This window comes from Sorex araneus, chromosome 6 (genome assembly GCF_027595985.1).
Source record: "Sorex araneus isolate mSorAra2 chromosome 6, mSorAra2.pri, whole genome shotgun sequence".
Classification (NCBI taxonomy): Eukaryota; Metazoa; Chordata; class Mammalia; order Eulipotyphla; family Soricidae; genus Sorex; species Sorex araneus.
The window spans coordinates 52,155,934-52,173,819 of record NC_073307.1 but is presented as its reverse complement, the minus strand read 5'-3'; the positions used below and the strand labels follow the sequence as shown (position 1 = coordinate 52,173,819).

Sequence of the window (17,886 nt, the reverse complement as noted above, 5' to 3'; positions counted from 1 at the left end):
ACATCCCATATGATTCCCTGAGCACCCCTAGGAGTAATTCCTGAGCACAGATCCAGGAGTAACTCTTGAGCACCACTACATATGCCCCCCAAACAAACAAACAAACAAACAAACAAAAGTTTTATGTATTGTAAAATACCTTTAAGCTCTTTGATTATCTTCTAGGAATTGATTGGATCAACAAATCTAAAGCTTATTGAGCAAGTACATATCTCCAGCCTGAAAAGTCTCCTATAACTCCTATTGATTCCATTTTTGAATTACTTTTTAAATAAAAAAATAGCAAAAAGCACACTATAAATACATTTCTTTAACTGAATATATAGTACTTAAAAAAATATTCCTTATGTACTGTAACTCCCTGCCATGATGTTTTTCAGTCTTGCAATGTGTATTACAAGATTGACTTCAGTTAATCAGTACTTCTACAACACACATGTCATCAAAGAAAACAATTCTTTATGATCCCAACTTTTAGAACATCTGACAATGCATCCCTCACCCCAACAAGACAATGATTTGTTTTTACATGAAGGAAAAAATATCTGCTTATATCTTAAGAGTATTTAGTTATGTTGAAAATAAAATATTCTAAGCCTCTCTTCACTCAATATGATATTTAACAAGCTAGAAGAAGCTCTGGAAGAGTTCAGTAGTTCAGGAAAAAAAGTAAATTAAATAAATAAACCACCAAAGAGAGATGATCTGGGCTGTACTTCAGTCAGACTGTTTTTAACAAGAGGTGGAATATTCAAATAGACATAGTCAGCTAGGGTGCTGAGGAAAAAACATTTCAGGTATAACTGCCCAGAGACATTTCAATTATTATCATCTGGCAACCTTTGTCCATGCTTTGTCTCTTTTTTCTTCAGTATTACTTTAATTTCTTGAGGCCCAAGCTCAGGCTTTATGATAAATGCTCTTTTTATCTGTCCCCATCCAAATTTTGCAATAACCCTTTGAAATGGGAATATTTAAATTTCATTTTGCTGGCCATAAGCTGGGAATAGAGAGTAAATGTGGGTACCCTGGTTCAGCTGGACTAGAAAACTTGGACCCAGAGTTTGTACAGAAAGGAGCTATGGCATCTACCCAACCCAGGTTTGATTCCCTGCAACACAATGGGCATTGCGTGATGTGACTTTGGAGGTCCCTTGAGTACATCTGGGTTGGTCCTGATGGTCCCCAGCACCACAGGGCCCAAGTACTGAACCAATGATCCAGTTGGCTGAGTATTCTCGGGAGTGGCCCTACATTTTCTGAGCAACACTTGAGAGCTCAACAACACCCCCCCACTGCCCCATTCAATTAAAAATGAAACCAGGCATCTATATGAACATAGCTCAAGTTTCTAACTTAGAGACAGAGTTTTTCTCAACTTCTACTGGGAAGACAAACTAGAGCATTGTCCAGACCAGATCTGTCAGTGAACATGTAAAGTTCTTGATGAAGCTTTCTTTGGAATCTTCATTTTGTACATACCTAGAGGAGTTATTGGCTTAATCTGTGAAATCTTTGCTTAAGCTGACCTCCTACTAAATGTTAATCCTGCCACGTGAATAATAGCCTCTTACTTTTTAAATTTTTAATTATTTTTAGAGTATTACAAAGCCATTCATGATTGAATTTAAGCCATACAATATTTCAACACCCATCCCTCCCCCAGTGTACATTTCCCAGCACCAGTATTCCCAGGTTCCCTCCCATTACCTCCACCTCCCACCCCTTGCCTACCTCTTTGGCAGGCACTTCTCTTCTCTCTCTCTCTCTCTCTCTCTCTCTCTCTCTGCTTTTGGGCATTGTGGTTTGCAATATTGATACTGAAAGGTTATACAGAATATCCCTTACCTACTTTTAACCCTCAGATCTTGTCCAAGGGTTAGGAGGACTGGTCAATGGTTGGAACTAGCCACTAGTGTGTGGGGGGTTGAGGGTAGGTAAGGTAGAGAAGAGACCACTATGACAATAATAGCTGGGAATGATCATGCTGGACAAGATCCGATGAATAATAGCCTCATGCAGGAAGGTTCTCATGTAGAAGCTGGAGTAGATTTCCTGGAGCTTGTCTTCCACAAGTGTGATGAGGAGCTTGGAAGAAAAAGCTTTGTCCCATGGCCATCCAAAGTTAATATTCTGCTGATTTTAGATTGGAATGCTAATTGATGGAGATGAGAAAGGAGAGTGGTTGTTCATCATCTTAAAAGCCAAGGATTTCCACCTCCCCCTATCTCACCCAGAATTACAGTTTGGCACCTGTATGAGAGTAGGGCCAAAGGGGAGCTTGTAATGGATTACAATGAAGTCTGAGTTAGAAGATATTTCCAGTATATCCCTGATGTATATTCAGTAACAGATTTAAGTGGTACTTAATGCTTCCCTGCTGCACACTGTCAGTAGACTTTAAATAAAATCGACCTGGAGTGTTACTTTGAACTTGGGGCGCCAGGAGAGCTTAGTAGAACTTTATTGATGAGCTTTGCAAAAGGTAGCTCAGGTTTGTGAAAATATAATTAAAAACATGGCACCCTGACACAAAACTGAGTCCACCTCTTGAATAATTCAAAAGATAAAACATTCCTCCCTATCCCCCCCTTGATGGGTTGCTCTCCTAGATACGCAAGCCATCTGTATTTAAAATATATGACTACCCTTGAAATGAAAATATATTCATATGCAAATAGGATTATTAGAAGAACTTTGCTAGAAAGAATGAGAAGAATGAGCTACTAAGATCGTGAGAATGTAATAAAGGAAATTTGGCTTTGGTGTTCAAGGGACATAGGGATGTTTGGAAGAGTGACTTGGTACTAATCAGAGCCATTCATGTGTTGACTGAAGAGCAACCACATCCTGGGTCTAAGAGGACCAAGAAGTGGCTCAATATGACAGTGTGCTAATCTTTCCCCTCATCCCACCTGGATTTCCAGCTTCAACCCTCGTCTAGTCCTAGTGGTGAATGAAGGGGACGTTGTTAAGCCTTGATCCAATGAATAAAACCCTCAGACAGCTGAGGAGACACTTGGGTAAAAGTTCTTCAGGCTTCGTCAGTGAATTTCCCCTTTTCCTCCCTCTAGAGAAATTTACAGTGCTCTTACGAGCACCTTAATCCCCTGATTTTATCTTTAACTTTTCCTTTGTGTTTTACCTCTCAATTCCCCAACCAAGTTTTGGTTACTTATAACTCTAAATTTCTGGTAACTCTGGAATGTATGTTTGTAATGAATTACTTGCTTTCCTATTTCCCCTATAGTCTTCTCATAGTTTACTATAAAACAATGTTCTTTGCTTAAACACAGAAAGACCATTAATACTATGCTCCTAATATTTGGGAGCTGACTGATTCTCAAATGTATCTACTCCTGGGAATCTAGCATAATTACTTGACTCAGGCTTCAGTTGCTATAGTTCCTAACACCCCCAAAAAGGGGGTTCCCTCTTTGGGAATGGACCCTGGGCAGCAGCAAAGCTACTCTGGCATCGAAATGGGGCAGTCTAGAAAGCTTAAAACCCTGGTCTTAATGCAAGCCCTTATGACTTAAGAGACAGACAGGGTCCCCATGGGGAAGGACAAGCTAAATCTGCCTGAGGTCTGAGTTTAGAATTTTTTGTAGAAGCCCAGGAACCTTGCCCTCAGGGGCTCAGAGAACTAAGTTTTGGGATCTAGATCGCTTATTGTGTTTACCCAATAACTGCAAGTTTTAATAAAAATAAACTTAATTGTTTAATACTTACTAGGACTGGAGCGATAGCACAGTGGGTAGGGCGTTTGCCTTGCAGGCAGCCAACCCAGGTTCGATTCCTCTGTCCCTCTTGGAGAGCCTGGCAAGTTCTCGAGAGTATCCCACCCGCATAGCAGAGCCTGGCAAGCTCCTCCGTGGCATATTCGATATGCCAAAAGCAGTAACAACAAGTCTCACAATGGAGACATTACAGGTGTCTGCTCGAGCAAATTGATGAACAATGGGAGGGCAGTTCTACAGTGCTTACTAGGTGCTAGGGAAGGAGAAAAGCAATACAATGCTTGTTTGCCCTGGGCAAATCACTCTGTATAGTCCCTGGGAGGCAGAGTGTTTCCTTGAGTTAATCCCCTTAAGAGAATTGCCTCCATCAAAATTCTTTACCTTCATAAATGATCATCACAACTACGTACAGTCCTATACCTCAACCCTCCCTCAGATGTGCTATAAGTACCCTAACAGCTCTATGTTAAATGGGCCATTTTGACCATCAGTTTGTGGTCCCCTGTTTGGGGAGGCCTGGGGAGGTGGCTCTCAGCCACTGAACACACACATTGCATGCCCACATCCTGAACTCAAAAGAAGATGGAGACACTCTTTCTTTGGGGTTACAGTTCTGATAGGACAGCCTCTTGGTGTAGAGGGGCTGGTCAGCTGTGGTTGACCAAATGTGAAACCACCATGTTTGTGTGGGTGTTCCATGGAGAATGGAACAAAACAATAAGGAGCAATAACATTAAGAAATCTAAAAAAAGGAGTGCTTCAAATCATCATCATCATCATCATCATCATCATCATCATCATCATCATCATCATCATCATCATCGAGGGTTTGTCAGTCACAAAGGATATCTTGACTAAAAGCCAGCATGTCTGTGTGGGTGTTCCATTTCAAATGCAAAGCAACAATCATTATTGGGAATAATAGTACTAATGAGTGTCAAAGAAGAAGCAATGCTGCAGTACTTCTACTAAATAATAAAATCATTGATTTAATAATAATAAAACAATAAATATAATTATTAATTATATAACATAATTGTATGTTTAATATATAATATAATACAGATATAGAATAGCACTGCACTGTAGCACTGTTGTCCTATTGTTCATCGATTTGCTCGAGCGGGCACCAGTAACATCTCCATTCTTTTTTTTTTTCCTTTTTGGGTCACACCTGGAAATGCACAGGAGTTACTCCTGGCTCTGCACTCAGGAATTACTCCTGGCGGTGCTTAGGGGACCATATGGGATGCTGGGAATCAAACCCGGGCCGGCCGTGTGCAAGGCAAACGCCCTACCCGCTGTGCTATCTCTCCAGTACAGATATATTAAAAATATATAATATATAATAAATGTATGATATATAATTATATATTTTTGAGTACCCTGTGAGAGCTCAACATCCTCTCATTGCGTTTAAATGAAGCTAGGCATCCGATCAGTAGTAAAATACTCAATAATAATTTATCTTTGGACCCAGCCAGAGTCCTAAGACATAAATAGATATAATCTGCTAGTAGATTTGATTGACTCTCTCCAAGATCCAGGCAGAACAGGCCTGGTTTGTGCATCTCTGAACACTAAGTGCATCTCTTCCATGGAAGGTAAGAAATGAAAAGCTCACTGATCCATTTCCCACACTGCTTTCAGTGAGGCCAAGCTATTACCCATTTGCTGCAGGTTTGTTTTATTACCTTCCATGTTTGACTATTTCCAGTTTAACTCAAAACCCAGGGAGTTTTATAGCAGGAGTTCATTCTTCAACACTGCACACACTTTCTATCTAAATTTTTGCATGTATCCAACTGGGGTTAAATTCACATTTTCCTTTACAGCCATCTTAATAGCAAAAAAAAAAAATACTTAAAAACAGTGGGCAAGGCTTAGTCTCTTTTTGCCTTAGCTCCAGTTGCTGTTTCCTTTAGCCACTAAATATTAGGTTTTTAGGAGACCCCAGCAGTAGAGGCATGAGAATTAAACCAAGAAAAGATGGTGACTTCTCACATACAACTTCCCACATTCTCACATACAAATAAATAGTCATGAGGAAAAGGAAAATGAACTTTGGCATAAGGGAAAAAAGCTATCAGGAGAGGGAATTTGGTGTCACACAGTAAGATGTTACACAGCAGATGAAAGATGCGTGTTTGAAATGGTCTGGCGGGTGGTTCTGTGAATCACTCCTGGGTCCCTGCACCTTTTAGTTTACTTTAAGTGTTTAAATCTCCTAAATAAAGCCGGAAGCAGCTCTTTTCTTTCATTCTCACAATGTACTTCTGGCTCTGATTTACCTATATCATTATTCTGAGTTTTCTTACCCCTCAATTATTACCAGTAGGTATCAACATTTTCTCAAGTGCAAAGTTACTTCAGAGTGATATTTCTACTTTTAATTCAGGCAAGGACTTTAGAACCTATGCTACGCTTATAGTTTTATTTTTACAGGTATGGAATGTTAGTAGCATAGATGGATTTCAGAATTTTCTATGCCATATCTTCATAATGGGGCTGGAGCGATAGCCCAGTGGGTAGGGCATTTGCCTTGCACGCGTCCGACCCGGGTTTGATTCCTCCATCCTTCTTGGAGAGCCCGGCAAGCTACTGAGAGTATCTCGCCTGAGGCAGAGCCTGGCAAGCTACCTGTGGCGTATTCGATATGCCAAAAACAGTAACAGCAAGTCTCACAAATGGAGACGTTACTGGTGCCCGCTTGAGCAAATCGATGAGCAATGGGATGGCAGTGATGATGATGGTGATCTTCGTGAGAGGAGGAAATTTGTCATGTTCATTTTAGGAATATGGAAAGTTAGCTTCTTAAACAGAAACAAGAACACTAGAGATCTCAGTTGTTCCTTATAAAATATGCCAGGGCATTAATGTGCTATACAATATTCTAAGGTGCAATAGATGATAAATTTAATTAGAATCCATGTCCTCTACTCCTCTTTAAATTATCTTTTAAAATATTCGTAGCTCTGGGAAACCCACATGTCCATTCTTTCCATGCCATCCCTGATCAGATTGACTACGTTTTAAAATCCATGAATAATGCTTTCCCAACTCCAAAAGCTAATTGTCTGCATCTCAACTTGAGATGTTCATATTTTTTCTTTTACTTTATGGGAACACTTGACTCTTTGAAGCCCACATTCTCTCTCTCCCTCTATTTCCCTCTTCCTCTCTCTTTCTCTCTCCCTCCCTCTCTCTCTTTCCCTACATGTGTATCTCTCGCTTTCTCTTCCCCCCACTCCTATTTCCCTAAATATGATTATTTTATTCACAAACACAAATAAAATTCATGAGCAGAGGTCACTGCAGCCTACATGGAAATTCTATGATCACTAGATAAACCCATTTTTCCAAGTTAAGATGAAAAACAGTGAAAGGTTCTGAATATAGGATTGCAGTTATCTCCTAAGGTAGTTATACAATTAGTTGAAACATTAAAAATAAATGTATATCATATAAAAATTATATATCTTAAATGATGCAATTTGTGAACATATAATATGAGAGAGACTTGTAGGAAAATACCAGATTTCTTCGCCATCTCCAAAAATGATGGTGGCAAAGACCAGGATGAGAACCATGGAAATTGGGAGGACTCATTGGATTTTGTTATTTTTGGATGGTAGAAGCAACAGATTTCTTAACAGAACTAACTCTGTGTTCGGAGAAAAAAGGAAAGATCATTATGGTTTCAAAAAATTTTGCCTGGAACAAAAAGTCAGAATTGTCAAAAGAAAGCTAGGAGAGAATGTTGCTACCATGATCATAGTGCGATTATCAGGGTTTGGTCTTATTTTACATTTAGGAACCATCTTGCTTCCTTCTTGATGTTCATAATACTAAAACCAATATGCCACCTCTTTTCCTTGTGAGCTGCTTTTTAATTTATTTATTATAAATAACAATTTATTTATTTAAGAGAGTCTCTTGCCCGCATGCCTGGCTGTCTTCCCCAGGGCCCTTTGGAGGGGATGGGCTCCAGCTTCCCTCTCCACCCCGAGCAGAGCTCCCAGTAGCCGAAGACCACCGGAACCTAGCTACAGTCATGCTGGAGGCCCCTTTCCACACGTTCGGACAGGCCATACGCATGAAGGTACCGGCAGAGGAACCCAGGTGTGTGTAATTCCATCAATGGCCAACATCCAGAGAGAGCCTTAAAAGCAGCTCCCAGAAGCCATATCTTTAGCTTACTTCTCCCTCTGGAAGAAACTGGCAATCTTCTGAGAGTTTCCTGTCCACATGGGACAGCCTTGCAAGCTTCCCATGGTGTATTCATATGCAAAATCCAGGAACAAGTTGGATCTCATTCCCCTGACCCTGAAGAGCCCTCAGTGCAACATCGTTAGGAGGGCTGATTCGAGATAGACTTCTAAGATCTCAGGGAAAGGACAAAATGAGATGTTACTGAGCCCGCCCAAGAAATTGGTGATTAATGGGATTTCGTTTCATGAACAACTTATTTATTTATAATAACTTATTATAAATAATTATAAATATAGAGCCTGGCAAGATCCCTGTGGTGTATTCATATCCAAAATACAGTAACATATATATATACACACCTCTCGGAGAGCCTGGAAAGCTACGGAGATTATTCCGCCCCCAAGGCAGAGCCTGGCAAGCTACCTGTGGCATATTCGATATGCCAAAAACAGTAACAGTAGGTCTCATTCCCCTGACCTTGTAAAAGCCAACAATTGTTGGGAAAGATGGGTAAGGAGAGGCTGCAAAAATCCCAGGGCTGAGTGTAATAGAGATGTTACTGGTGCCCGCTCGAGTAAATCAATGAACAATGGGATGACAGTGATACAGTGATACAGTAATTTATTTATTTATTTTTATAAATTTGTTCACAATCATCCATTAGATTTAATATTCAAACACCAATCCCACCACCATTGCACCTTCTCACCACCATACTTTGAATGTTTCCACCCCAATCCCAAATTGTGTCCTCAAAGCTTGGTATATCAGTGGTTTGCAGCCGCGCGCTCCAGGAATTCTAAAATTTAGAATACGATTATATAGCAGATTCACTCATGGATGAGGCCTATGTCACTCTCTTCCAGGAGCTTTATTTCAGAGTCTTTGGATCATGGCCAATGATAAGATTATATGACAGCAGGGGCAGTCTTGTTGGTTTGACTGCCAAACTATTGGAAAATTTGGGAGATGGGGGGAGGAGGCCCATTCCTGCTCCAAGAGAGCTTGGAGATTTTAGTCATGGGTCCCCCATACCTGGTTTCTCCGCAGGTTCCTCCATATCCAAGCCTGTGGAGAGTGGCCACGAGCATGGTGGTGGTTGGGTTCTGGAGGTTTTCGGCTGCTGGGGCTCTGTTGGGACAGGGAGGGAAACTCAACCCACCCCCCTCTGAGTTATCCTGGTGAAGACAGCCTGGCGCGGGGTCTGGATGTTCTATGTTGCTCTCTTCCTGGAGCTTTGTTTCTGAGTCTCTGGATCATGGCCGTTGATGAGGTTACATGGCATCAGGGTCAGTTTTCATTCTGATTTTATGTCAGAGTTTCATGAGAATAAAGATTTATGCTGTGTAGCATAAATACACATGTAAGAGCTGTTCAGAGAGGTATGTTTTTGTCATTGGAAGTATACAGAGGGATCTTAAACCATAATACGGTTTTTTAAAATCTAATCCCAAGTGATTGAAGTAGGATTTCTAGAGTGCATGGCACTTTATTCAAGATCTCAATGATAAATAATAGTTCCACAGACCAAGAGCATTCAGATCATCCTATGAAGTCTCCACAATAAACAGTGAGGTGGTTGGGTGTGTGGGTGAAGAAAAACAGTCAGAAAAGATTGTTGGAAAAGACTGGCCAGAGTTACTCAGGACAGCTATAGGGGGGGAGGTTCCTGTTGTCATATTGTATAACATCTGAGAATAAGGGGGGCCAGATAGACAGCACAGTGGTAAGATGCTTGACTTGCATGTGACCAGCCCTACTTTGATTCCTCGGTACTGCATATGGTCTTCTTTTAGCACTGCCAGAATCAATATCAGAGCACATAGTCATGAGTTATCCCTGAGCATTGCCCAATGTGGCCAAATATCACTTACTTCCCTCCCAAACAACAAGTCAAACAAACAAAAAAGCAAAATAAAAAGTAATACATACCCATGAAGCCTAATAGTGATCATAGTAAAAGTTCCTTTATGGGAAGGGAAAGTTCCTTTATGTGAAGGGAAATAGTGATTAGATAGAAAATAGAAATTAGATATTTAGATATTAGATATATATTATATTAGATCATTAATCACGAAATCCCGTTAATCACTGATTTCTCGGGCGGGCTCAGTAACATCTCATTTTGTCCTTTCCCTGAGATCTTAGAAGTCTATCTCGACTTGGCCCTCCTAACAATGTTGCACTGGGGGCTCTTCAGGGTCAGGGGAATGAGATCCAGCTTGTTACTGGATTTTGCATATGAATACACCATGGGAAGCTTGCAAGGCTGTCCTATGTGGGCAGGAAACTCTCAGAAGATTGCCAGTTTCTCCTAGAGGGAGAAGTAGGCTAAAGATATCGCTTCTGGGAGCTTGCTTTTAAGGCTCTCTCTGGATGTTATATTAGATATTATAATATGTTAGATATTATAATATATCCTATAATTAGATATTAGATGCTAGATAGATTAGATAGAAATTAAATAATAGATACTAGATAGAAATTAGATAGAAAATAAAAGCCTAATAGTGATTAAAGAAAAAGATAGATATTAGATTAGATACTATAATGTATTTGATAATTATATAGATAATTAAATATTAGATATTAGATAGAAATTAGATAGAAAATAGAAGCCTTATAGTGATTAAAAAAACTTTCTCAATGGTGGAGGAATGGATGTTGGAATACTGTATGACTGGAATCCAGTTATGAACAGCTTTGTAAGGGTCTACCTCACAGTGATTCAATAAAAAAGTTGAAAAGAAAAAAAAGTGGAAAAAAGATTTAACAAAAAAAAATGCTACATGATAAAAAAAGAAAAAGTTCCTTTATTAAACAGAATTAAAACAGACTCTCATAGTTCTAAAAATTCTGGGGTTTTGAATTTTAAAGAGAATCCCCAACTGAAGGAAGTAGTCATACCAAAAGGAGATATACTACAAGGTTCATACTACAGCGTACTATACTATACTACTCTATACTATAGTACAAAACTATACTATACTATTCAGGGTATTCACTTTAATCCAGATGGGGACTCTACCTTAGAGTAGAAAAACCTATCCTACCTCCCCGATTCACACACAAAACACAAATAAAATTCATATTTGTTCCTCCACCAGAAGGACCTATCTGTATGATATGATACTTCCTCACCTTGAGAACATGCATGGTAGCAGCATGGAAGTCTGCTAGATATGAAGAGAAAGGTTGGGAGCTGGAATGCCTCAGAAGGAAGATTTCCAAAGTCTCATTTTTCTCAACTGTCAATCAATAGTTCAGAATATCATATCTGACAGGCAATTGTTACTTTCAGCATCAAGCACAACACTGTTATCTAATAGAGCTGGGTTCCTAACAAAATGGGTGTAATCTCAGAAATATATGTTTGAACTAAATACTTTCATTTAATTGTTCATTCTTGAATTGGTTTCCAGATTCTGGTTATTTTTAGTCAAAACTCAAAGTTTTTCCCAAATACTTCTTGGCAAACAAGCAGACTCTCCAAAACAAAATAATAAGTTATATTTTTATAGGATATGATTTTTTTCTGGCTGGTTTTCAAGGGGAAGAAAGTATAATAGAACTCTTAAAAGTTATTTTGTATGCAGTTCACTTTTTTTCTTTTTGGAACAGGCTTTTTCTTTGATCATATGGAATCCATGTATGTTCCTTTAGGATCCTCTTCACTTCTTTTTGGTTTTTGTTTGCTTTTGTAGAGTGGAGTAATGAAACCTATGGCCTCTGGCTTTACACAGGAATGGTACGTACCTCTGAGTCATTTGTTCAATGGCTGATGATAATTATTATTTAGTAATTATATATAATATATATTCATGATAATAATTCAATTACCCTTGACCTTAATTATCAATGATCCAAGATCTTCTTCAAAGACATTATTGGCTGCAACAGAATATAAAAATAAAAATTATAGTTACCACAAAATGGCTTTTAGCCAAGAAATTGTACTAGTGATGCATGGAAGCATCTAAAGAATACATTGTACTTTTCAAGCTTTATGTAAGATCATGGTTTTATATAGTAATGGTTATATTCATAGGGCTATGTGAGAGGTGTGAATTGTGTTTTAACTTTTATGAGTTGGTCACTATTTTCTGATTGTTCTGTGCCTTTGACTCATTTGTTGTAAGCTAATCGAAGCAAGTGAAGTTTGAGGTGTTAAAATGATTAAAAAGTAATAAGACCAGGCATTCCCATTAAGTTTGTTAAACTTCAATGAATTCATAAAGCCCAGGATTATTGATTTCATCTCCTGGTATTCCCAAAGGATCCATTTAGGTTGTTTGACAGCAAATTCCCCCCCACACCCCTTCTTTGAACATTTACAAAAAGTTGCTATGGAATCTCTGTTAAGTATCTGATCCGTCCTCCTTACTTCTTCCACATCAGCCCCCGAGTTCAGGGGGTCCCCAGCCGGGGTCATCCTTGAGGAACCCACTCAGGATCAGTGATTAAAATGATGCTCCTGCTCTTTCAGGCTTTTAAATAACAGGACAATCAGCACACATTCCTTTTCATCTTTGCCTTCCATAATTTTCTTTGGCGGAGCATCTTGTCAAAAATGCTTGATTTTTTCCTTCCTCAATTAGGACTCTTCAAAGGCAAGAAAATGAGACTTTGGAGCCCAGGTTTCCTTGCAAACACATCCAGGACCACAGCTGCTCTGGCTTTTGAAGTCCTCTCTGCCCACCTCTTGATGCTGCAACCTTCTTAATAACAGCATTAGTGACTGCAGCACCATTTTCTGGTAGGATGGGTGGAGAGCGGGGAAAGCCTTTCATGTAGGACTTTGCTACTCTGCTTCCATGCTTGAAAGATAAAAACTAATTTTGATGTATCTGGTCCTTATGCCTCTCTGTAGCTGTGCTCTCTGCTTAGTAAGCAGTGAGGGCGATCCCTAGGTTTTTCCTTTTTTCACATCAATTAATGAGGATTAGAACTCGATGCAACTTAATTCAAAGGCCAGGCTCATGGATGCATCTGTTCCATGCAATGCAGACAGAAGCCATATGAAGCTCCAAATATTCTGAATATCTTCCCATAATTATTTCTATGCAGAAATGCTAATGAGATGAAAATATATTACTATAATGTCACCCCAATCACGCTAGAGCATGAATAGTAAAATCTATTGCCTCTTAAAAAATAAAAGAAGAAAAATAGGCTTTAGTGGAAGGGAGATTTAAAACTTTCAAGTTTAGTTGAGTGAAACATAAATATGGAGTCATAAACATAAAATCATTTCCCCCTAACACTGATAACTCCATAGTTCTGGATCTATATCCTCTTTGTCAGAATAGAACACCCTCAGAGGCAAGTTGCAATAAGTATATGAACAGGATGATGATATATATTTTTATTATTATTTATTTTATTGAATCACCATGTGGAAAGTTACAAAGTTCTCAGGCTTATGTCTCAGTTATACAATGCTCAAACACCTGTCCCTTCACCAGTGCCCATATTCCGCCACCAAAAACCCCAGTATTCCTCCCACCCCCACCCCCCACCCCCGCCTGCATAACTGATAAACTTCACTTCATTTTCTCTTTACCTTGATTACATTCCATATTTCAACACAAAAATCACTATTGTTGTTGGAGTCCCCCCCCCCAAAAAAAAAAACCAGCCCTACTGACAAGGAAGCATTTGATAATTAGTTTTCCAATGATAAGAATGAAGAGATATGAAGACCCGCTACCGCGATAGCGGCCGCGCGGTTTAGGATTTCTATATTTTAGTATTTTAGTAATTAAGTCCAGGGAGATTTATGTTAGAAATTGCATCCTGGGGCAGTATGGGGCAATGGCTTAGTTCACAGTATAGAAACAAGATTGCAAGCAGTTTCTGGAACCAAAAGTAGTCTAGCTGGCCTCCAGATCGTGGTCCAGGATAATACTTTCACTTTGCATCCATGGACTTAAATGTGCAAGTTGAGGAGATATGTTTAATCATATGCTGTGCTCTATATTGAACACCAGCTGGTTGCAGGAAGCTATTAATTTCCATAACTCTCCTCAAGCATTTTTCTGACATTCCCACTTGAATATACCTTGGATTTTCAATTGCCTTACCCTCCTAGAGAAGGAAGTAGGACCACCAAAGAATGGTTACACTTGGGACAGAGGTAAAGGGTTTTGTAGAACTTAATGAATTAGGAATAGCTTCTCAAAGGCCTAGTGTTTTGCAGGTTGTATCTGGTGGAAATGTGGCTTCCAAGCCTTCATCACACTTTGTACTGATTTTGAGAGTAATAACATGAAGTTGAAGAGTATGTGTTAGGGTCATGCAGTTATGGCTTATGCTTCAGAACTGGATGCTATAGAAGTGGAGACTAAGAAAACAAATGGGTTGGAATAGTGCAAGATAATTCGAACTTCTATTGATTAACTATTTGTGGAGGAACATAGAATGTTCTACTTGTAATTATTGGCAGTATACCCTACACAACCAGCTATAGGCTACTCTAGACGAGATTCTACCTTGTGGTAGGTAAGCTTTTCTCTGAAGATGATAGGGAGACTAAGTGTTTATCTGCCAGGTGTTGATGCATAGCTACTAGTTATTTCACTGTATCACTGTCAACCTGTTGCTCATCGATTTTTTCGAGTGGGCACCAGTAACATCTCCATTGTGAAACTTGTTGTTACTGTTTTTGGCATATAGAATATGCCACGAGTAGCTTGCCAGGCTCTGCCGTGCGGGTGAGATACTCTCGGTAGCTTGCCAGGCTCTGTGAGAGGGGCGGAAGAATTGAACCCTGGTCAGCCGTGTGCAAGACAAATGCCCTACCTGCTGTGCTATTGCTTTAGCCCTTCAAATATAATAGAAACACAAATTTAGTGGTATCACTGTATCATTATCATCCTGTTAATCATCAATTTGTTTGAGCAGGCCCAGTAATGTCCATTAATCCTAGCCCTGAGATTTTAGCAGCCTCTCTTTACTCCTCCTTCCCAATGGTGCCGCATTAGAGGCTCTTCAAGGTCAGGAGAATGAGACCAATTGTTGTTACTGTATTTGGCATATGAATACATCATGGGGAGCTGCCAGGCTCTTTCCCGTGCAGACAGGATCTCTCGGTACCTTGTCAGGTTCTCTGAGAGGGAGAACTAGGCTATAAGAGATGGCGCAGTCATATGTGGCCATGCGCTTCTGAAAGCGTTGTTTTCTAGTCTCTGGCTGTTGGCCATTGATGGGATTACATGGCACTGAGGGCAATTTCTGTTGTGACTGACTAGCTACTGGAAAATAGGGAATCTGGGTGGAAGAGGACCAGCCTTGATCCGAGCAGCCTTGGAGATCTCAACCCCGGGTCCCGCACACCTGGGTTCCTCTGCTGGTTCTTTCATGCGTGAGGCTCGTCCAAACGTGGTAAGTTCATAAAACCATTCTGCTCCTTCCCCACATCATAACATAGATTAATGTTAAATGCTCAATAAAAAATCTCGGTTGCCACATCAAAAACTCACACAGTATCCCCTCCCTGTGAGAATTTGGATCATTTTCATCACCACAATATATGAGCAATTGCTAAGCACTGAAAGAAGGCCAAGGAAAGATCTCTTTTAACTTCTGGCTTTCTGGAGCAGAGAGATAGTACAGAAGGTAAGGCACTTGCATTGCATGTGTCTGACCTGGGTATAATCCTTGGTACCCCAGATAGACCCCGAGCCAGGACTGATCACTGAATGCTGACTGCTGAATACTGAACTGGGAGTAAGCCTCCCTCGCAAAAAAAAAATTTTATTTCAGGCTTCCTATGCTTTCTGCCAAGTATCTTTATGAGTAAAACTCACCAACTGCTTACTTTCAAGTAGCAGAGCACCAGATCAGGTAGATGCATGCATTGCCTACTGAGGTTCATCCCAGCACTAAGTCAAGTCCCGCAGTCCCAGCAGGAGAAAGCCAAGTGTGACCCCAAAACAGAAACAAAGTATCCCTCATTTTTAAAGAACAATTTCACTCATGCTGGTACTTCAGCATAATAAAAGGCCTTTTAGAAAATCATTAGTCATCAGACTGTACCCCATGAATTTGTCATCAAAGTAACCAATGAATCAAGAAAAAAGCTAATACCTGATTTTCATGCCAGAAACTTTATGAAATCTCAAAAAATCACTATAAGATAGGAATTGCCACATGGAAAATTTAATGGATAAAGATATTTCACAATTCAATAATTTTACCAAGTCTGATTGAGTGAAAACTGCCGAGGGTGTTTTGAAACTATCTTGTTCAAAATTAAGAGGCAAATTCCAGGAGCTCTACTCATTGTAAAAATAAAGTACGAAAGTATCTAAGGACCTATAAATGTGTGTGTGTATACATGTAGGTGTATTCATAAGGTTTATGTATACACATATATGTGTATAGATTTATAAATCTCAGATGCCAGTAAGATTTTAACCACAATTTCTTTATCAGAACAACTTGCATAGGAACATTTGCTAGAGGCCAGGAAATCAGACAGGTTATCTCTCTTATATAGGCGGCTTAGCTTAATCTTGAATTTTTTCCCCTCAAAATTCTAAATGTAATCCATAGGAGAAGTACAGTCTTGTTCAAATTCTCAAAAACACCAAATCCTAAAAGACTGCAAAAATTCTTCTAAGTCTTAGACTATTTGTTCTAAACAACAGGAACTAAGAAAGTGACCATCTCTAGTTATATTTAAAGGGGGAAATTCACCTACTTCTCCAAGTTGTGAGTTTAGCACTGCAGCCTGAGGCACCAAGATTCTCAAAGGTCTTTTGGTGCTGGTGAGTGAGCTGGACTTTGTCTTATTTGACAGTTGAAACAGTTCCAGAACTTTCAGGGGGATATAAGTGGGCTTTCTCTATCTTTCCATGGTCTTGTACTTCTCTGGCAGGGAGAGTGGAGATGTTAAAAGAGTAAGAGTTCTCCTTGACCATCATGAGTCCCTCCTAGCTGCCTATCAGATGGTGACAACAGTCTAAAGGTAGAGAGTTCTGTTTATTGTGGGACTCTTTTTGGCAATAGTAGGAGGGCGTGACACCGAGGTAAGGCATGGGAGCCTGGAGATTCTTTACTGGTCTAACCTTGTTGATGGTCCCCAGAAGAGGCTGGGAGGCCATGGGGAAATAAGGAGAGTGATCAACTAAACATCAACACTTCGAGGAAAAAATTTCAGAGAAAAACCAATTTCTGCCTGAGCACACTCCACCCTTCCAAAGTAATAAAACAAATAATATGTTTTACTCACAAGATAAAGATTATATGCCTCTAAAGTGTGCGACCTAAAGCAGCAAAACAAAATTCCTAGCAAAACTCTCTGGAAACATGTATTTTCCTACAAAGTAGAGTTAAAGATAAATGATTTTCCAAGAGCTCACTTTAATATCCTAGAATTTAGGGGGACAATTCAAGTAAAATGAATGATTATTCCTGGGTGGAAAATCAAAGGATGGTTCTAGCTTTGATAGAAGACCCACTTTCTCACTCATGAGATATTGGTAGTGACCAAGAGTATGCACTATATTTCCAGTCTCAATGGTAGATGATGGAGTTGGTAGAATTTTTCTAGGCTTCCTTTATTAGCTAGGCAAAAGCCATATAGGTTCTGGAAAACATACAAAGGTGACCTAATATATATGTATATATCTAAGAGACCATCAAATAGATCTTTGTGTAATATATCATATATATGTATATATATATACAGATATATCACTTGTCACTTGTCATCACTTGTCATCACTTGTCATCCCGTTGATCTTCAGTTTGCTCGATCAGGCACCAGTAAGGCCTCCATTCGCCCCTGTCACATGCTAGTGTAGCCCAATGATATCTGCTTGCTCCAGGAACAGGAAGAACCTCAAACTGTTCATTCAGGGTTTTGAGGAAGAAGTCTGACCATCTCGTTGGTGGACGGCTATGAGGTCTTTTGACGTCCCGTGGAATC

The 17,886-nt window shown here is 39.6% G+C and overlaps 1 protein-coding gene across 1 annotated transcript in view; it reads right to left on the bottom strand.

Moving 5' to 3' along the window:
- LOC101548256 (spermine synthase-like) overlaps window positions 1–17,886 on the bottom strand; it is a 151,003-nt gene that overhangs the window by 45,051 nt on the left and 88,066 nt on the right. The window contains 3 exon segments of the mRNA XM_012934786.2: window positions 11,094–11,200; window positions 11,793–11,843; window positions 12,652–12,769. Of these exon segments, the coding sequence (XP_012790240.2) occupies window positions 11,094–11,200; window positions 11,793–11,843; window positions 12,652–12,769 (276 nt within the window).